The sequence below is a fragment of the Lycorma delicatula genome, chromosome 2 (genome assembly GCF_047948215.1).
Source record: "Lycorma delicatula isolate Av1 chromosome 2, ASM4794821v1, whole genome shotgun sequence".
In the NCBI taxonomy this organism is placed as follows: Eukaryota; Metazoa; Arthropoda; class Insecta; order Hemiptera; family Fulgoridae; genus Lycorma; species Lycorma delicatula.
In genome coordinates, this window is record NC_134456.1 from 146,668,140 (window position 1) to 146,687,598 (window position 19,459).

A 19,459-nucleotide genomic window follows, 5' to 3' on the forward strand; every position below is an offset into this window, starting at 1 on the left:
GGTGTAGGTGAAAGCCACTCTTGTCTCTCTATCTGTCTCTCGTGGTATTTCCTCTGGCATGGTCAGACCAATTAGATTGTTGATTATTAGTGTTTTACCCATATTTGTTTGTCCTTATGGTACAAATCCATTTATCTTTTTATATCTTTTAGTTTTTATAACTTCCATCCTCACAAATAGTTCTACTGGATCTATCTTGTATTGCAACATGTATTCTATCTGTCTACTTCTTTCAAGGTCAGTGTCTTCTAATTCATATTCTTCCATGACTGTTTGTAGATGTCAACCATTACTTTAGTCAGAATGTAGTTTTTAATTTCTTTAATCTTTTCATTTGTTGTATTTTATGATTTTCTGTATGTATCAATTCACATTCAGTTCAAATTTCTTTATTAATTGTCTTTTTGTATCTGTCTATTTTCATCTCCCATTCGTCTCCTGATATTACTTTGTTGTCTTCTATTAGACTTTCTACCACGTCCACCACATTTGCATTTTTGGTTTCACTTATTCTTTTTTGTTCTTTTCTGTCTTCCCAGTATTGTTTTCACATAGAGGTTCAATAACATCTTCCTGAATTTTCAAAATGTCTAGATATTCTTCTTTTGGAGCCCAATCAATCTAGTTGCTCTCTTAGCTTCAAACTGACTGAAGCTTCATGCACCGCTATGAATGCAATACAGAATGTATGACTTATGATTGAAAATCTTCTGCGTTGTGACATACATTTCTGTATATTCTTTACTGTTGAGTTGTAGATATCTGCTAATTCAGTTTCTAATTCTTATGCTATTTCCTCCTCTTCTATGGTTGAAGAAGATAACATGGCTGTAGTTTCCGTGGTTGAAGATTGCAAACTGCAGTTCTGTTCTGTATACTTTTTTACTGATGGCTCACCATTTTGGATTTTGATTGATATGTGGATAAACCTCTGTTCTCTTTTCATGAGCAGAGGTTTGCATTGTATAAAGTTTTTTTCAGTGCTATTTTTGAGCTGGTGGTCGAGTGTGCACCTTCCCCAGTTTCACAATCTTGCTTTTTGAGAATTGTTACAACGGTTTTTCGCCCTTCTTGTTTAGATGATTCATCTCCATTTCATGGGGATTGTGTTTTGGCACAAGATTTGTTCAAGCACCCACAAAAGAGTGGCAACGACTCCTGGTTACAAGTCCCTGTTATAAGCGAAGGGGCCTTACACTTAGTCCTGCTTGCGCTCTTTTAGAGCAGGGGCCGTAATCTGTAACTGTGTGTTGAGTTTTGATTTCACACATTTGTAGCGGTGAAGAGGTGCAAAGAGTGACAGGAGAATACAGAAGGTCTCCAGCTACCCGTGGCTCGCTGCAGGTAGTCATCACACTTGTGGGCTTGTGCCCAATATATCTGAATAGAAGGAATACAGTAAGAATTTTCTTCAAGATTATTGCCTCATCTAGAATTCTTCCAAGCGGCCTTCACAACTCTCCTGGAGAGTTTTGAAAATCTCATCTCAAAGCCTAAGGAAGTAACTGCAGCTCAGAAACCGGTCCCGGTCCTGATGCAGCCACATAGGTATGCAGAGGTGGTTAGTGGCAGACGTGAAACCAGCCAATCCAAGAAACCTGAGGTTGTGTTTGTCAGCAGTGTGGAGGGCTCGATTGTATTCAGCAGTCAGCTGAAGAAAGACCTCCAGGATGCCCTTCGGGGTGACCAGAAGAGTCTTAAAATCAGAAACATCAAGAACAACAACGAACGCACCCTCTGGGTTCTTTTCTTTTTTTGATTTTCTTTACTTATGGGAGCGGATGATACAGAGACCATTCAGGCCATTAGAAATTCCACTGCGGTTAAGTGGTTGAATGTAAAAATAGACCTGAAGAGAACGCGTAGGCCCCGCATTATAGTCTATGATATTGACCGTAGCCTTACCGATGAGGATGTTTTGTCCCTCATTAGGGAACAGAATACTGAATTGGATGAAGCCGCCTTCCGGCAAGACTGCAGGCTGGTCTTTAAAAAGGGTAGACGTGATACCCAGAAATATTACGAGGTCTTTGAAGGGGGTTCTGGTCTATTTCAAAAATTTATGTCCGCTGGCGTAAATTTTTGTATATTGATTTAGGGTCCTGCCGCTTAAAAGAGTACGTGGATATCCAAAGATGTTTCAAGTACTGCAGATATGGTCACAGGGCTAAATTTTGTAAGTTTGAAAAGGAAATCGAGCACTTATTCAAAATTTAAGGAGTGCGTATCGCAGAACCTTAGTTGTATGTACTGGTGTATTTAAAACTTTAAAGCAACCTCCTACGAGGCTACCACCATATTGGTAAAGGATCTCCCACTCAATTTAGTGGTGAAAGTTTGGGTGGCCATGTGGAAATTGCAAAGAGGTAGGGAGGTGAGGTATTTGGGATGCGATTTCGAGCCAGGTCTGTACAGGAACGGAACGACATTAGCTATGTTACAATCAGATCTACTATACACAATAAAGTTTATATCATTGTATTTAAATATACAGCAAGAAAAAGAATAAAAATACTTTTAGAACTAAATTAAAAATGCATTTCAAGTTTACTTACTTGGACCCCGCATCTCTAACACATTATCCTTTTTTGAAACATTCACAAGTTCATACTGAGCAAGCTCCATTCCTGGTTCCAAACCAATCCCTCCTTCCTTCCAGTTGTACAAGACATCACTGGATGTATACCCATCTGCAGTCATATACTAACAATCTGGTGCTTCTGTACATCATTTTATTTTCAACAAGCTATAAGTAGCTCTCAGTAACTACTCAATAAGGAACTTAAATATTCATACTGAATAAATATTTTCATTTCATGAATAAAATATTATTGATACACATAAATGTTGTTTATTTAATTATAATAATAATAATACAGTCAAGCATGTTTAAAAAACACAGTCAAACATAATTCTAACGTATTTTTTTTAAATTCTGATCAATATGAATATAAGTCAGTAAAACAAAATATAGAGAAAATAATAATGTAGTCCTACACTAGTATAATGTATGTCAGTCCTACACTTATCAATGTTAATAAATGGTCTAGCAAATTGCCTCACAGCAGTTAAAAATAATTGCTTATAAAAATAAATTTTCATTTACTTACAGCTTATTTCTTTTCTCTCTTTTTCTCTATGCTGAGTGCTTTCACAGTGATCTCTGATTCATCAGAATGTATGAATATGAGATACATATGAGAACATGTTATTAACTCAATCCTTCCATTTAATTAAGTTCTGACAAAGCAATGATCTCTGTAAAATGGTTCAACTTAAGAGAAAAAAATAATAAATAGTAAGTAAATTAAAATCTACTTTCATTAAATGTGTATTATATACTTAACTGACAAATGATTAACCACACTTTGTTTCTTAATTTTTGTGGTTATGAATTATTGTATGACCTTCTCTTTTATAGCTATCCAGCAAGACATGATAATCTTTAAACCTCTGTATAAATATATATAACAGCCTTCTGAATATGAATAAGCTATTTTTTATGCAGTAATAGAAATGTATAATATAAGTTTACAACATGATTATAATTCATTTTAATAAAATTTTGTGTAATTTAACAGTTCTAATTTAATTTTATTCCATATATTTTTTCCATTCTGGTCACTAGTCACACGGGGGAAATCAGATGAAAGGGACTAGGGGGATTTCGTAAAAAAATTTATTAAAATATTGCAAGTCTGAAAATTTTAAGAAAGCTCTTAACCATTTACCATCTTGAGTGTGTTTATTTTTTTCTAATAATATTATTAAAGGTGTAGAATGCTAGTAATGGGTTTTATTTTAAATATAACTTATGAAACTTCGTATTTTTTTTTTTTTTAATAAATACATACATTATGTAAGCGATAAGAGCGATGATCCTTATTATTATAAGGATCTTGTTGTTTAATATATATGTAAATAAAAATAAAAAATGAATAAGTAGAATAATCTTTTATATGCTAGATTTTTAAAAGTAAAGTTTTTTTTCACAAACTTGGCCGATTTTATAAATGTATTATTCATTAATCTATTTGTTTTTGAGTTTACATTCTAAACAATCGGAAGTATTAATTATATAACAAAATTCATTCTTAGTTTGTCATCATCAGTAATGTTGTCTTTTATAATAAATAAATAAACTACCATTCTGTTTACTCTTTAATTCATAAAAGTACATCATTCATTATTATGATGAGTTAGTACTTATTTTACTCCTACTTTTAAAGAATGTGTTTATCACAAAGTGGTAATTCTCTAATTAAAACTGTCTATTTCTTTAAAAACTTCTTCATTCTAGCCGGAGGAATTAATTGACCAAATGTTTACTTTTATTTAGTGGATTGACAATTATAATGGTGATGATCAAGGATGTGGAATAGAGTATTTAAATTTTGTAAAACATAGTCACAGATAAGGGACAAAATCCTTAAGAATAACATTGACTTTAATTACACAGTTAGAAAATACTGTTGCTGTAAATAATGCATGAAAGCAAACTGCAATTATAAAACTTTATAAAATGATCAGATCTTATATCTTACATATAAAGTAATTCATGTGATTAAATTTTAATACTATAAAAGTATTTCAATCAAACTGAACTTTTACGTATTTTTTGTAGGACATAAGAACAACACAGGCTAGTTATATTTTATTTATTTTATCTTTAAAATGTGAATTCTAAGCTAAAAGCAATGCAATGTTACAACAATATTCAAGTGCAATAAATAAGCTTTGTAATTAACCTAATCTTTAGTTATGTCATTTATTTATTTGTGACCAACCCCATTCATCTATACTATTTGAAATTTAATGTTGTCCAATGGTTCAATTTAAGTCAGATTATACCTTTTACAGAAAAAAATCAGTTTATGAAAAAGAACACAGAATGACACACTTTCTAAACATGTAAAAATGTACTTAACAAATCTGTTTTTTTAGCTTATATATAAATCATTTATCATGATTTTTATAGCATTTAGAACATTACTAATGAACAAGTAGCAATAAAATTCATACTTTTTGATGGCATCTATTTTAAAGTAAATAATAAATCCCAAAACACACAGTCAAATACTGTTAAATTATGTCTGTACATTATATATATGTTTTCATCAAATTTATAATGTTTATTTCACCTGATACTTAGAGAATTTTCCTAAATACCTCAAAACTAGTTCCATAAACGGTACTGGCTACACTAATGATAAACAAACTGAATAAGAAGCTTTGAAAAAATTTTCTTCAGTACATTTCCATACACTTAGTGATGTTTATTTTCATTAATTTGTATAACATACTTTCTAAAAATAAATTTTATGTGACTGACTAAACATCACATACAAAAATTTAGTTTTTTTAAATCTTCATTATACATGTAATGAAAATGGATGATTATAAAATCAATGTTTTCCAATTCAGACTTAAGTAATATTTGTACTAAACATACTTAACTATATGTTTCTTTTTATAATTCTTTTTTCAATCATTATCACTAAATGATTTTAATAAGATTATTTTTCAATTGTTAAAAAATTATTGCACATTTAGGTGTTTTTAATAAAATTATAATACATAATCCAATTTAATTTAAGATCCTTAAACTGTAATTGAGAGAAAAAATCAAATATATCATCAAAATGAATTAAAGAAAACACCTTTTTTATGATATAAAATCATATCTAAATTTCCATATTGACTAAGCTTAAAGTATTTTTATGTCAAATGTATGATACTGCATCTTGTCCATAAACATCAAAAAAATAATTTTAGCAGCCTCACTTGCATTCTTCTAATTTTTGTAATAAAATTTAAAAACGTGTTGAATTTCTTCTTTATTTTCACTCATTTTCAAGATGCAATAACTTTTAAATAAATAAATCAATATTATGATAATCTTTCAAAAACACTCATTAACATATCCCATTTCAACAGCATGCAAATATTGAGAAATTTGATTAATAACACCAGAATAGTGCAGTTCTAAAGCTATCTACCAGGAGCCCAACCCAATATATATGTGTACATTATTTTCTGTTTACTGTTTGTGTAGAGGTAATTTATATTCATCACATGTATACACATATAAATCTAAATGAGATGAAGATGTATACTTCTTTATGCAACAAACCAAACTAAATTTAATAAATACAAAGTTTTTATAATTCTCTTTATGACATTTTCAGTCATTTTAGCAGTAGTCTTCAGAATCATTGAGTAAAACTTTGTGTATTAATAAAATTTGGTTTGTTGTTTAAAAAGTAAACAGTTTTAAATAATTTTCATCACCAATTATCATGGGTAAAAATATAGAAAAATATCTTTATCTACTTTTTGTGAAAAATACTTTGCAACTTCACGAGGAATCTTATAATGCTTATGTTAAATTGTTTTTAACAAGTAATGTACACCCAAACATCAGGATCAAAAGCAAACTAGGAGTTTACCCTGGTTGGTTTTTTGTTTTGCATTTTTTTTATTTATAAACTAAATATATTTCATAAAACATCAATTAATTTTAGCACATTAACTTACAACTTCCAATAACTAATGGGCATCGTTGTGTATCCATAGGAAATTTTTTCAGATACATCCGGCAAGTAGCAGAAAATGTCAATCTAGAAAATAAAAAACTATAATTATTATTATCAATGAATGGATATTATTTATCTTCAAAAAACATGGATCACTTTCAATAATATTTATTATTTGATTTATAAATAGAACTAACCTCATAGAATACATCAGAAATCCATCATTTCTTACACGTAAAAATTTGTTAGGAGATGTAATTCGGTGAAGATAAGATTTTTTTCCATTTGTAAAATATGTATCAGGTTTCCATACTTTATCTAAAAACAACCATGACATTGAAAATTCATTTACTCCAGGAAGATCAAAAGAAAGTCTTCTATCATACCAACTCTGTCTGAAATACACATCCATTGCATACAGCTGTAACATTTAAAAAAACATATAACTTATTTGTAAATTCCATAATATAACACAAAAGTTAGAAAAATAATTAAAGAATCTTCTTATTCAGACTATTTAATAATTCAGAACAATAATATTTTGTCTGAAGCATTATTATTATTTTTTTTTTTTACCTCCGGTTCCACCGTTAGGCATTCTTCAGAGGATGAAATGAATGATTTTGTAGCATGTGTGAAAATTCCATGCCTGACCAGGATTTGAACCCGGTACCTCCAGATGAAAGGCTGAGATTCTACCACTCGTGCCACGGAGGCCGGCCATCTGAAGCATTATTATAATTGTTAAGACTCACCCTCTTTTCTTCTTATTAATTTATAAATACATAAACTGCCTCGTTCTTACTTTTTGTAAAAGTTAATAAATTTGTATATTCAGCTAGCCTATTCTATCAGCTGATATTTTATATGTAATTTCTTATTATTAAGCAATTTTTAGTCTAAATTTAGATTTGATTCTGTCATGTACACTTTCATCAACAATGTAATCTTCATTTAATATAAACTCAAACTAAAATATCAAAATGTAAATATCATTATAACTTATTGAAATTATTACTTTATCATCATGTGAACAATAACTTATTAAGTTATAAGTGCATTCCAAATCCCATGCTTCCATCGGGAGGCTCTGCAGCCTTTTATGCAGGCGGGAAATGGGCAACTGAATGAAATTTAGATCCTGTGCATTGATATCGTCGTTCCGCTCCGGTACAAGCTCAGCTCATAACTGCATTCCAAATACCTCAGCCTCAGCCTCATCGCAATCTCCACATGGCTGCCCGAACTTTCACTACTAAATCGATTGTGAGAGCCTTTCCCAATACGGTGGAAGCCTCGTAGGAGGTATTTTAAAAACACTAATGCATACAATTAAGGCTCTGAGCTGGGCACTCCTTAAATTTTGAACAAGTGCTCTATTCATATCCAACCTATGCGCCCAAACGGGCGCCGCGTAAGAAGTCATGCTTTCGAAGACACCTCGTCGGTAAATCATGTACATTTGACGGCCCGGCAACCCATAGTCTTTCCGAGCAATCCTTCTAAGCTTGTGCATAACTGAGACGGCGTCCGCCGCTACTTGCCTAATGTGATTGCTAAACAGCAACTTTTCATCAAACAAAACACCTAGCTACTTATGAACTCAAACTCGGCTGATTACACAGCCTTTATATTTAATATGGGGATTACGACTGTACTATAATTTGTCTACGCCCTTGAGAAGCATAAACTTCATCTTGGACACAGAAATCTTTCAATTTTGAATGTCCATCCAGACCTCTGCGGTTGACTAGGCCGTCTGCGCTTGGTCTTCTAGGTGTGGTCGTGAATTACCACGAACTAAAAGGAAACAGTCACCGGGAAACCCATCGTCTAAGAGAGCCTTTGTCTTCGCAAGCGAAGCGAAGGAAGAATGCAGAAATTACGAATGTAGAAAAGTTGGATCGAACCAAGGAAGCGCAATGATACCAAATATTTGGTTATCAAATGAAAAGAAGATTTTGGCAGGATTAATTTGTGATAGCTCGAGGCATCACCTAAGCTGCTGGAGGATCGGTAAAGTTGGTTAGAAAAAAGGCTGTTGGATTGTTTGTTAAAATCGACGATTTACAATCGTCACGGATACTCAAGACGAAGAAAATTAGAGTGTTAGACATTAAAGTTACACCGCACGGTGCATTAAATACCTCAAAGTGTGTTTTGTGTGAAGGGACTTGCTGAACTGCACCGAAGAGGAAATCGTCGAAGAGATACATGAGCAAGGAGTTTTTGGGTGTCGTCGATTAAACACACGATTAAGCGGAGAAGTTATATCCTCCGCTCGCATGTCTTGACCTTGCGAATAAACCGAAGTGTCTGGAGAAAGTAAAGGCCATAGACCCATTTCCATAGATTAGATGTACGTCCGATTATCCTGAGGTCCATTGCAGTGCTTTGGACAAACAGCAATACGTTGTACCAAGAAAACAGTTCTGTGCGTATTGTAACCCTTCTGTATCCAGAGGATCCGTATAAGGGTACACCTGTTTCTGTAAATTGTCATCAACTAGAAAGATCGTGGAACTGTCCAACGTATAAAAAAGAAGTAGTAATTCAATATGTAAAGACTACTACTTCGACGCGAAGAAAATTGTTCAAAGTAGATCGCTGAAGATGAATTACGTGCGGGTTGCTGCGGCTTGTTGCAACAAATTTCATGCCGAAAGATTTAATTTCAGAAATAGCACCGGCTTTAGCCAGTATGGTTCAGGGTATTATTAATAAGAAATTTAATAAACAACCAACCAGAGAAGACAGCCTAAAACCGATAAAGAAAGCAATAAATATGAACAAACAGAGTTCTCCACTGACGACTTTTGTTGTTCTTTTTTATGTCTGTAGTTGTTTCGATAGATTGGACAACATTTCTTTAGAAATGGATTATGTGCATTTAAGCGGTAAGGGCCCTAAACATTCTTGTCATCTTGTGTTCTCTTGGGTATTTTAATGTTCTGCAACAAGTCTATTTCTGACCTGAGTAAGTCTGGATGTCTTGGATTTGGAAGACCTGGTAGTGGGTTTGTCGGCGGCTTTCGCTGACGCCGCCGAGTGTTCAATTTCCTGTAATTCCGGTCGAGGAGGCTTGTATCATGGTGGAGATGGGAATTGTCAGTCTTAAAGAGGGCTGTCTGTTGCTTACGGAGAGAGTGTGTTGGAGGAAGGGGATTGTAAAATTGTTATTTAAAGGTGGCGACAAGGATCCCTCTGTTAGTTCGTCGTATAGATGTCAGGGCAGTGTATCAAGTATGTTCAGGTTCAAAAGTACCTCGGAGTATTTCTTGATTTTCTTGATAAGAAATTGCAATTTAAGAAGCACCTTTAATACGTCGAGCAGAAGGCCTGTAGTACCTTCTTTGGAATACGACGTGTGGTCAATCCTGATTGGGGTCTTAACTTCAAGACCATGAGTATTCTGTATAAGGATGTATGCAAGGCTATTATACTATATGTGGCGCCTGTTTGGATGGATAGGCTAAAATTCAAAAGCTGTATTTTATTGAGGGCTCAATGCCTTATATTGTTAATGGTAACGGGTTAATTTCATAGGAGGCAATCTTGGTGATTGCAAGTGTGTAATTGATAGATTTGATTACATCTGAGAAGCAACAGCTTTATGTTGCTAAGAAGTCCGGTGAGTTCATTTCAGAGAAAGTGCGGAAAATTGAACATCATGGCAATGCTTTGTGGCCACATGGGATGAGACAGAAAGTGGGCGTTATACGCATGATCCTTTCCAGATGTTTTTCGTTTGCAAGGCGCCCTAACAATTACGTGACGCAATTTCTTTCTGGGTATGGGGCTTTCAGGGACAGATTCCAGAGACTCGGCCTGGTAGACTCCGGTGTGTGTCTACAATGTGGGCAATTGGACGATGCCTATCATGTTCTTTACGTATGTCCTAAGTACGAGCTAATGCGCACGGAAACTGTTTCCCGGCTCGATATTATTGGGTCGGCGTTAGATTTCCGTGTAGATTGGAGGGACTGAACCGAGCTGGCGATCGTTGAGAATTTTATCATTTACTTGGTAGGGGAAAGGATTGCTAAAGGAGTTTAGGGTTCCGCTTCAATTTGCCTTATTAAAAAAAAAATACAACGTTTTGTTGTATTTTTTTTTGTGTCTTGTCTTATGGTATATGTTTTTGTTGTTTTTTGTTTTCATTTTTTTTTGTTTTGTTATTGTTTTTTTGTTTTCATGTTGTTTTGTATTAACGTTGCATATTGATCTCAACTTATTCCTATTTCAGTTCCTTCTAGTTGTCTATTTGGTCTTGTTAATGACTGGAACTTGTGGTTTTGTTTTTAAAGAGTTGTCTAGTAGGAAGTAGTACAATGATGGGAATGTCACACATGGCATTCGCATTGGAGGCATCCTGACTGAGGCAGGAACAAGGCTGAGAGATGCCTTTGCCGAGGTTTCGAAGATGACTTCCAGTAAAGCCCATCAAGATTAGGTACAGAGGGGGTGGCATGGTTTGGGCACAAGTGTGTCCTGTAGATCTTCCATTAATTCATTTAATAGCTTCACACACACTTTCAGATGTAATAAGTGGTGGGGAGAGTTCAACAAACATTGAGCAAAGCAGTATCCTTAGGGCAATTATAAGATCAAAATCCTGGTATACACCTGCAAAGTAATCAGCCAACTCTTCATTCACTATTTTAGGATCAGTTACCACCACTCCATTCCTTACTGGGGGCTACAATCCTTGAAGCATCAATTTGTAACTACTAATATACTTCCAAAAGTTGGAAGGTTTAATAGCCAAGCCATATTAATGATTTTGTGGCAGTCTATCTTAATCCCTTTGCAAGATCAATTTAAGCTGTACAAGTGTGAATTCTTTTCTTCTTCTTAGTAAAAGCTATAAGTTGGCATGAAAGTCAAAATGGATAATTACATCTCTTGTATTCCACGATAGTGACATTATCATTTATAGCACTTTGAAGAATGCTCTGAAATTACATAGCCATAGACTCGATAATAGGGCTAAGTAAAACATTCGACCATGCAAGTTAGCTAATTGATTATACAATCCTAAGTAGTTACCCTTCTTATAATTTCTTCAATGTCCATAAACATCCACCGAAATGCGCTCAAAATCCTTAATAAAGAACAAAACCATTGCATTAAAGTGGTCTGGCTGAACAAAGTGATCAACAGCCCAACATCGATCCACCAGAAAATTCTATAAAAATAGATCCAAAATAAAGAGATTACCATCATCACAATCAGGATCCATCAATGACAAAAGTCAAGGCCAGCACAATTAGCAAATTGGAACAACACTTTTGCCTTACAGTTTGCTTAAAATGAACATTGGAAAAGAATTTTCTGGCTGACCAATTCACATCAGGCAAATTAAAGTCACCCAATATCATTATCTGAAAATAGACAACCTTAATATGTTTAAGCAGCAAGTTAAAATACCCCTCAATAGCTGAAGCAGCAATAAAAGGTGAAAAATAATGATCGCTGATCAAAAGATTCTTTTTATTGGGGTGTGGTATCTCTAGCCAAACTACTTCGTTAATTAATTGTAGATCACATCTTCTAAACCATTTGACCTTTCAATTCACAGCTAGGAGAGAACCCCCACCATGCTTCACCACTCCACAATAGTCACTATCAGCATGAAACACTTCATAATTGTTAAGAAAATAATCAACACTCCTCTGCTCCTCACTAAACCAAGTCTCTGTCGGCAAGGTTACATCACTATCACTCATGGAGAAATCACTATCAGTCAATGTTTACTTTCAATCAAGGAGAAAAAACCTCATTGGCCTTAGTTCACAGATCTTGAACATTCTAATAATAAACCTTTAGATCCTTCATTGATAGGAAGACTTTCTTCACCATCAGACCTCCACATGGAAGAGTTCTATGTCACAAATTTGGTTTTCGATGGCATATAGGAGATCAAATTCAATCCCAAACCATCCAGAAGGTTAGCAACATCGTCAGTGGTCACAGCTGGATTAAATTGAGACGCAAACAGAGCCTTCTTTTTGAGGTGTTGACCATTTCAGGATGAGACAATGTATTTCCAACCCTAATCAACTTCTTACTATATGCTCACAACAGTTGGATGGCAACTGCTTTTATCATTATTCTTAATAGAATCAGCTTGCAGGTGACAATTATCGGCATTACTTTTGATAGTCTTATTTACTGTTTATTCATTGCCTTCCACCACCAACAACTTTACTCCAAGAAAAATCAAGACATTTATCAGAAGATAAAACCATTTATATTACATATATAATTTAAGATGCTGGCAATGGCGTTGCTGTCAACATTACTAATTAAAGCAGTAATACTTTTTCATCATTATTATTTAAATTGTCAGCACTTTTATAAAGCTTATTATTTACAACCTTTTTAACATTAGAACATGTCGATTCAATTGAAATTGAATCATTATCTTAAGAAGAGGTTAGTTAGTCAATGCTTCTTATTACTGATGTGCTTAATTTCAGAAATTCATCAGACAAGGAATTCTGGTCAGTTTCATTAAAGATCCATAAGTCTCCTCTTCAATTATGTATTTTCATCTTATAAGGCACGAACCTCATCTTTAACCATAGCAAGCTCTGATCTAAGAGTGTGAATAACCCCTCTTCAAAGAGAGACTGTACGGCATGAAGGTTTGAAAGATCACCATCCAACCTGGCCGCCATTGGCTCCTCCAAGGTTGGTAACAGTTTTATACTGGGCTGCATATTCTTAACTATCATGTTAACAGTCCCCCTGCTGTGAAACTATCTTTCAGATATCAGTTGAGACCGATATCTGAAAGTACAGATATCAGGTACTTCTGATATCAGAAGTACCAGAAGATCAAACTGGAGAATTGTCATTATGAATTAATTTCCAATTAATTCAACCGTAAGATTTATAATTTTTACCTCTCTGGAAAATTTCATATTCATCATTACTAAGTTTAAGAGACGTAACATGCCATCTCAAGTCACAGCACAGATCCTTTTGCTTACTGAAAAAGTTTTCTTTACAAAATGGGCTTCACTACCAGGCATGTTGGCCACCTATGATAAAAACTAAAAGGGAACCTGAACTTCTAAAATAATACTTAACAAAGACTATAACTAAGATGTGAGTGGTAACTTTGGCTAAAGGGCTTCCTCTTTAGCCCCCAAGGAAAGCAGTTAATCACAACTTGAACCAAACCATCAATACTTGAAAGCAGGTCATAAGACCTACCAAGAAGATAAAAATCAAGGTAATGGGTTGAAAACTAACAAAGAAAAGCTGGCCTTTACCAGAAGACCCAGAGATCTGTCCACACTCCAGGTATGAAAACCCAGAGATCAGAGACATTGCCCAGCCCAAACTCAGAAGGAGTACCTTCCTTCTTACCTAGTACTAAGAGATAGGCTATTCTGTTCTCAGATGTATGGAATACTGATTTAAAAAACCACCAAACAAAAAACCATCCAGTTAAAAAGGAACCACATGCATTAATAATAATTTTATTTTGTCTTCAGTCATTTGACTGGTTTGCTGCAGCTGTCCAAGATTCCCTATCTAGTGCTAGTTGTTTCATTGTGGTATACCCCCTACATCCCACATCCCTAACAATTTGTTTTACATATTCCAAACATTGCCTGCCTACACAATTTGTTCCTTCTACCTGACACTCTAATACTAAAGCGACTATAATAGGATGCTTTAATATGTGGCCTATAAGTCTGTCTCTTCTTTTAACTATATTTTTCCAAATGCTTCTTCTTCATCGATTTGCCGCAACACCTCTTCATTTGTCTCTACCCAGCTGATTTTTAACATTCTCCTATAGCACCACATTTCAAAAGCTTCTAATCTTTTATTCTAAGATACTCTGATCATCCAAGTTTCACTTCCATATAAATCGACGCTCCAAACATATACTTTCAAAAATCTTTTCCTGACATTTAAATTAATTTCTGATGTAAGCAAATTATATTTCTGACTGAAAGCTCATTTCGCCTGTGCTATTCGGCATTTTAGGTCACTACTGCTTTGTCCATCTTTAGTAATACTACTTCCCAAATAACAAAATTCTTCTACCTCCATAATCTTTTCTCCTCCTATTTTCACATTCAGTGGTCCATCTTTGTTATTTCTACTACATTTCATTACTTTTTTGTTCTTGTTTATTTTCATGCGATAGTTCTTGCATAGTATTTCATCCATGCCATTCATTGTTTCTTCTAAATCCTTTTTACTCTCAGCTATTACTATATCATCTATATATAGCTAATTACTATAACATCAGCAAATCGTAGCATCTTTATCTTTTCACCTTGTACTGTTACTCCGGATCTAAATTGTTCTTTAATATCATTAATTGCTAGTTCTATGTAAAGATTAAACAGTAACGGGGATAGGGAACATCCTTGTTGGACTCCCTTTCTTATTATGGTTTCTTTCTTATGTTTTTCAATTATTTCTGTTGCTGTTTGGTTCCTGTAAATGTTAGCAATTGTTCTTCTATCTCCATATTTGAACCCTAATTTTTTTAAAATGCTGAAAATTTTATTCCAGTATATGTTATCAAATGCCTTTTCTAGGGCTATAAATGCCAAGTATGTTGGTTTGTTTTTCTTTAATCTTCCTTCTAATATTAATCTGAGGCCTAAAATTGCTTCCCTTGTCCCTATACTTTTCCTGAAACCAAATTGGTCTTCTCCTAACACTTCTTATACTCTCCTCTCAATTCTTCTGTACAGAATTCTAGTTAAGATTTTTAATGCATGGCTAGTTAAGCTAATTGTTCTGTATTCTTCACATTTATCTGCTCCTGCTTTCTTTGGTATTATGACTATAACACTCTTTTTGAAGTCTGTCGGAAATTCCCCTTTTTCATAAATGTTACACACCAGTTTGTATAATCTATCAATCGCTTCCTCACCTGCACTGCGCAATAATTTTACAGGTATTTCGTTTATTCCAGGAGTCTTCCTGCCATTCTTTTAATGCCAAATCTTTTAATGCTCTCTTAAACTCACATCTTAGTATTGTTTCTCCCCTTTCATCCTCTTCGACTTCTTTTTCTTCCTCTATAACACCATTTTCTAATTAATTTCCTCCGTATAACTCTTCAATATATTCCACCCACCTATCAACTTTGCCTTTCGTATTATAAATCAGTGTACCATCTTTGTTTAACACATTATTAAATTTTAATTTATGTACCCCAAAATTTTCCTTAACTTTCCTATATGCTCCGTCTATTTTACCAATGTTTATTTCTCTTTCTACTTCTGAAAACTTTTCTTTAATTCACTCTTCTTTTGCTAGTTTGCAATTCCTTTTATAGTATTTCTTAATTGTCTATAGTTCCTTTTACTTTCTTCATCACTAGCATTCTTATATTTTCTACGTTCATCCATCAGCGGCAATATATCGTCTGAAATCCAAGGTTTTCTAGCAGTTCTCTTTGTTCCATCTAAGTTCACGTCTGCTGATTTAAGAATTTCCTTTTTAACATTCTCCCATTCTTCTTCTACATTTTGTACTTTACCTTTTTTACTCACACCGCTTGCAATGTCCTCCTCAAAAATCTTCTTTACCTCCTCTTCATCAAGCTTCTCTAAATTTCACCGATTTATCTGACACCTTTTCTTCAGGTTTTTAAACCCCAATCTACATTTCATTATCACTAAATTTTGGTCGCTCTCAATATCTGCTCCAGGGTAAGTTTTGCAGTCGATGAGTTGATTTCTAAATCTTTGCTTAACCATGATATAATCCATCTGATAACTTGCAGTATCGCCTGGCTTTTTCCATGTATATATTCTTCTATTATGATTCTTAAACTGGGTGTTGGCAATTACTAAATTGTACTTCATGCAAAACTCTATAAGTCAGTCCCCGCTTTTATTCCTTTTGCCCAGCCCGTATTCACCCACAATATTTCCTTCTTTGCCTTTTCCAATACTTGTATTCCAATCTCCATCTATTATTAAATTTTCATATCCTTTTATGTGTTTAATTACTTTGTCAATTTCTTTGTATGCACAGTCTACCTCATCGTCATCATGAGCGCTTGTAGACATATAGACGTTAACAATCATTGTCGGATTAGGTTTCGATTTTATCCTTATTACAATGATTCTATCGCTGTGAATTTTGAAATACTCTACTTTCTTCCCTATCTTCTTGTTCATTATGAAACCTACTCCTGCCTGCCCATTTTATTTGAAGCTGAGTTAATTATTCTAAAATCACCTGACCAAAAGTCATTTTCCTTTTCCCACCGAACCTCGCTAATTTCTACTACGTCTACATTTATCCTATCCATTTCCCTCTTTAAATTTTCTAACCTACCAACCTTTTTTAGACTTCTAACATTCCATGCCCCGACTCGTAGAATGTTATTTTTTAATTTTCTGGTGACCCCCTTCCTTAGTAGTCAACACCCAGAGATCCAAACGGGGGACTAGTTTACCTCCGAAATATTTTACCAAGGAAGGCGCCTCCATCACTGCTATATGAAAATGCAGAGAGCTACATTTTCTTGGAAAAAAATCAGCTGTAGTTTTCCATTGCTTTCAGCTATGCAGTACTCAGACTGAGTGATGTTGATATGGCCGTTTACGTTGTCCTGACCTATGCCCTTAACAACTACTGAAAGAGCTGCTGCCCTCTTTCAGGAATCATTCCTGAGTCTCACTCTCGACATATAACTCTCCAGTATGGTTACATCTTTGATCCAGCTACTCTGAATCACTGAGTACTCAAGCTCTCTCACCAACGGCAAGGTCTCATGATTCATAGAGGGAGTTAATAATAATAAAAAACCAATAATAATAACAGTAATAATAAATTGTGAATTACAATAAATTTCAAGCTTAGTATAAGATTAAATATTTCACCAAGTTATAACTTCTCAAGCATCCAGAACTCTTAACCCCTCCTGAAACATAAAAAACTCCAGAATTTAAAACAAAAATCATAACTTAGTGGTTTGCCTCTTGCATCTACAGTCCCAGCAATCAGTGTCTATAAACAATTTTTTTTTAAATTATTTAAATTAACTCTGAAAACCTGTAATATTTACCTGTTCAATTTCAGAAATGGGACCAATACTCTTTATATACATATTTACAGAAACAACTGTAGGTGGACCTGTAAAAAGAAAACAACAGGTTTGAAAACAAGATGTATTAAAAGCTTTTTTTGATATTTATTTCCAAAGAATAGAAATTATTATTAATGTTTAATTACATTAAAGTAGTTTATCACATGAAATACTTACTTTTCTATATCTGAGTAAATTACATACTACTCAAACTTCTCTGTAAAACAGTACAATGTATTTACATAGCCACAGAAAATTTAAAGTTATTTCCTAAACCATAGATCACTCCATAAAGACCTAAGTCAAATAATAATAGTACATGAGATGTGTGTGACATGACTCCCTATCACTGAAAATGAAGTAACCAATATTGACAGGTTGGCTGAGGAGTTATCCCCTAAGTTTACTCTTTCAGAAATATAGGTATTTGTCTAAATTTTAAAAAACTTTTTCTCTTGTTCTTTTTTTGTGGGAACAGTTTGTGGGAACAGTTTACACTACCTCATTTGCTTATAATACAATAATTTTAGATCTACGGAAAACAAGTTGGCAACACTGATTTTTTTCATCACAATTTGTTTAAATACTCATTGTCAGTTAATTGTGGTAATGTGTTAAATAACCTTCCGCTGAGCAATTGTGTTTGCAGTATTACGTCGAATTCTTATTGTAAAAATTTCAGAAAACTGTTAAGAAGTATAATTTTGTATTCATTTTACAGTGCATAAAAATAAAGTCAAAAAAAGGAAATTCTGTTTATTTTGTTTTGAAAAATGCCGCGAATCTTCACTAATGCCGAAATGATTTTCATCTATGGATTTTGCAATGGAAGTGCTGCGGCAGCGGTTACGGAATATCGATATAGGTATCCTGGTCGTGTTGTACCAAATCGTAAAGTAATTATTAGAATTTTTAATAATCTCGTGAGAATGGTACACTTCCCAGCGCTCATATTTCATCTGAACGACCGGCAAATCATGCTGATGAAGGTGAAAACATTCAGCAGATGGTTCAACGTAGTCTGGCAACGAGCACACGATTAATTGCAACACGGCTCAATATTTTACAAAGTAGAGTATGGAGGACATTAAATAATAATGGATTGCATCCTTTTCATATTCAGAAAGTGCAACGTCTTCAGTCTGGTGACTACGCCAGCCGGCTGCAGTTTTATCAACGGGTTAATAGGAATCGACATTTAATTCCATTTATACTATTTTTGGATGAAGCTACTTTCACTCGTAACGGAATAAACAACACACAGGATGCGCATCAGTGGTCTGAAGAAAACCCACATGCTTCAGTGGAAAAAAATTTCCAGCAACGATTTTCAGTGAATGTTTGGTGTGGTATCATAGATGACCAATTAATTGGTCCTTTCTTACTACAACATCGTATCTCAGGGAGAAATTATCTGGAATTTTTACGTAATGAATTTACAATATTGCTGGAAAATATCCCCTTAGCAAAATGAATTAAAATGTATTACCAACTTGATGGAGCTCCTACACATTTCACATTTCTTTTTTTTGTAACATTTTCTTCTAAGTTTTTGTCGGTTTTGTTGTTACATGTTTAACATTTTATTTCCTTTTTGTTGACATTATTTACATCAATCTTCTTGTAATTAAATTCTCTACAATTCATGTTTAAAAAATGTATAATTTATTGGCAATTTAACAACGTTATTGTACGTCAAATGTAAAAACATGTGTTTTTTGACCCAATTTTTGGCTTTTACATGGGATATCTTAGAAACTAAGAGAGATACAGTTCTGGAACCTATTTTTTCGACTTCCCAGCTCACAAACCATAAGAAACAATTGAATTTACCCCT

At 33.9% G+C, this 19,459-nt stretch overlaps 1 protein-coding gene and 1 long non-coding RNA gene across 5 annotated transcripts in view; one reads left to right on the forward strand and one right to left on the reverse strand.

Annotated features, from left to right (window-relative positions):
* LOC142319301 (gamma-aminobutyric acid receptor subunit alpha-6-like) overlaps positions 1 to 19,459 on the reverse strand; it is a 34,193-nt gene that overhangs the window by 8,309 nt on the left and 6,425 nt on the right. For 2 of the 4 annotated variants that reach the window (XM_075356415.1, XM_075356414.1), the window contains exons 3-6: positions 17,602 to 17,669; positions 6,734 to 6,957; positions 6,538 to 6,620; positions 2,556 to 2,690 (exon numbers count right to left, since the gene is read on the reverse strand). In XM_075356415.1, the coding sequence (XP_075212530.1) occupies positions 2,556 to 2,690; positions 6,538 to 6,620; positions 6,734 to 6,957; positions 17,602 to 17,669 (510 nt within the window). The remainder of the gene's footprint in view (positions 1 to 2,555; positions 2,691 to 6,537; positions 6,621 to 6,733; positions 6,958 to 17,601; positions 17,670 to 19,459) is intronic. The other 2 variants (XM_075356417.1, XM_075356416.1) reach the window with 1 other exon arrangement.
* Positions 3,198 to 19,459, forward strand: part of LOC142319302 (uncharacterized) — a 61,975-nt gene continuing 45,713 nt past the window's right edge. The window contains exon 1 of the long non-coding RNA XR_012755167.1: positions 3,198 to 3,298. This is a non-coding gene — a long non-coding RNA (uncharacterized LOC142319302). The remainder of the gene's footprint in view (positions 3,299 to 19,459) is intronic.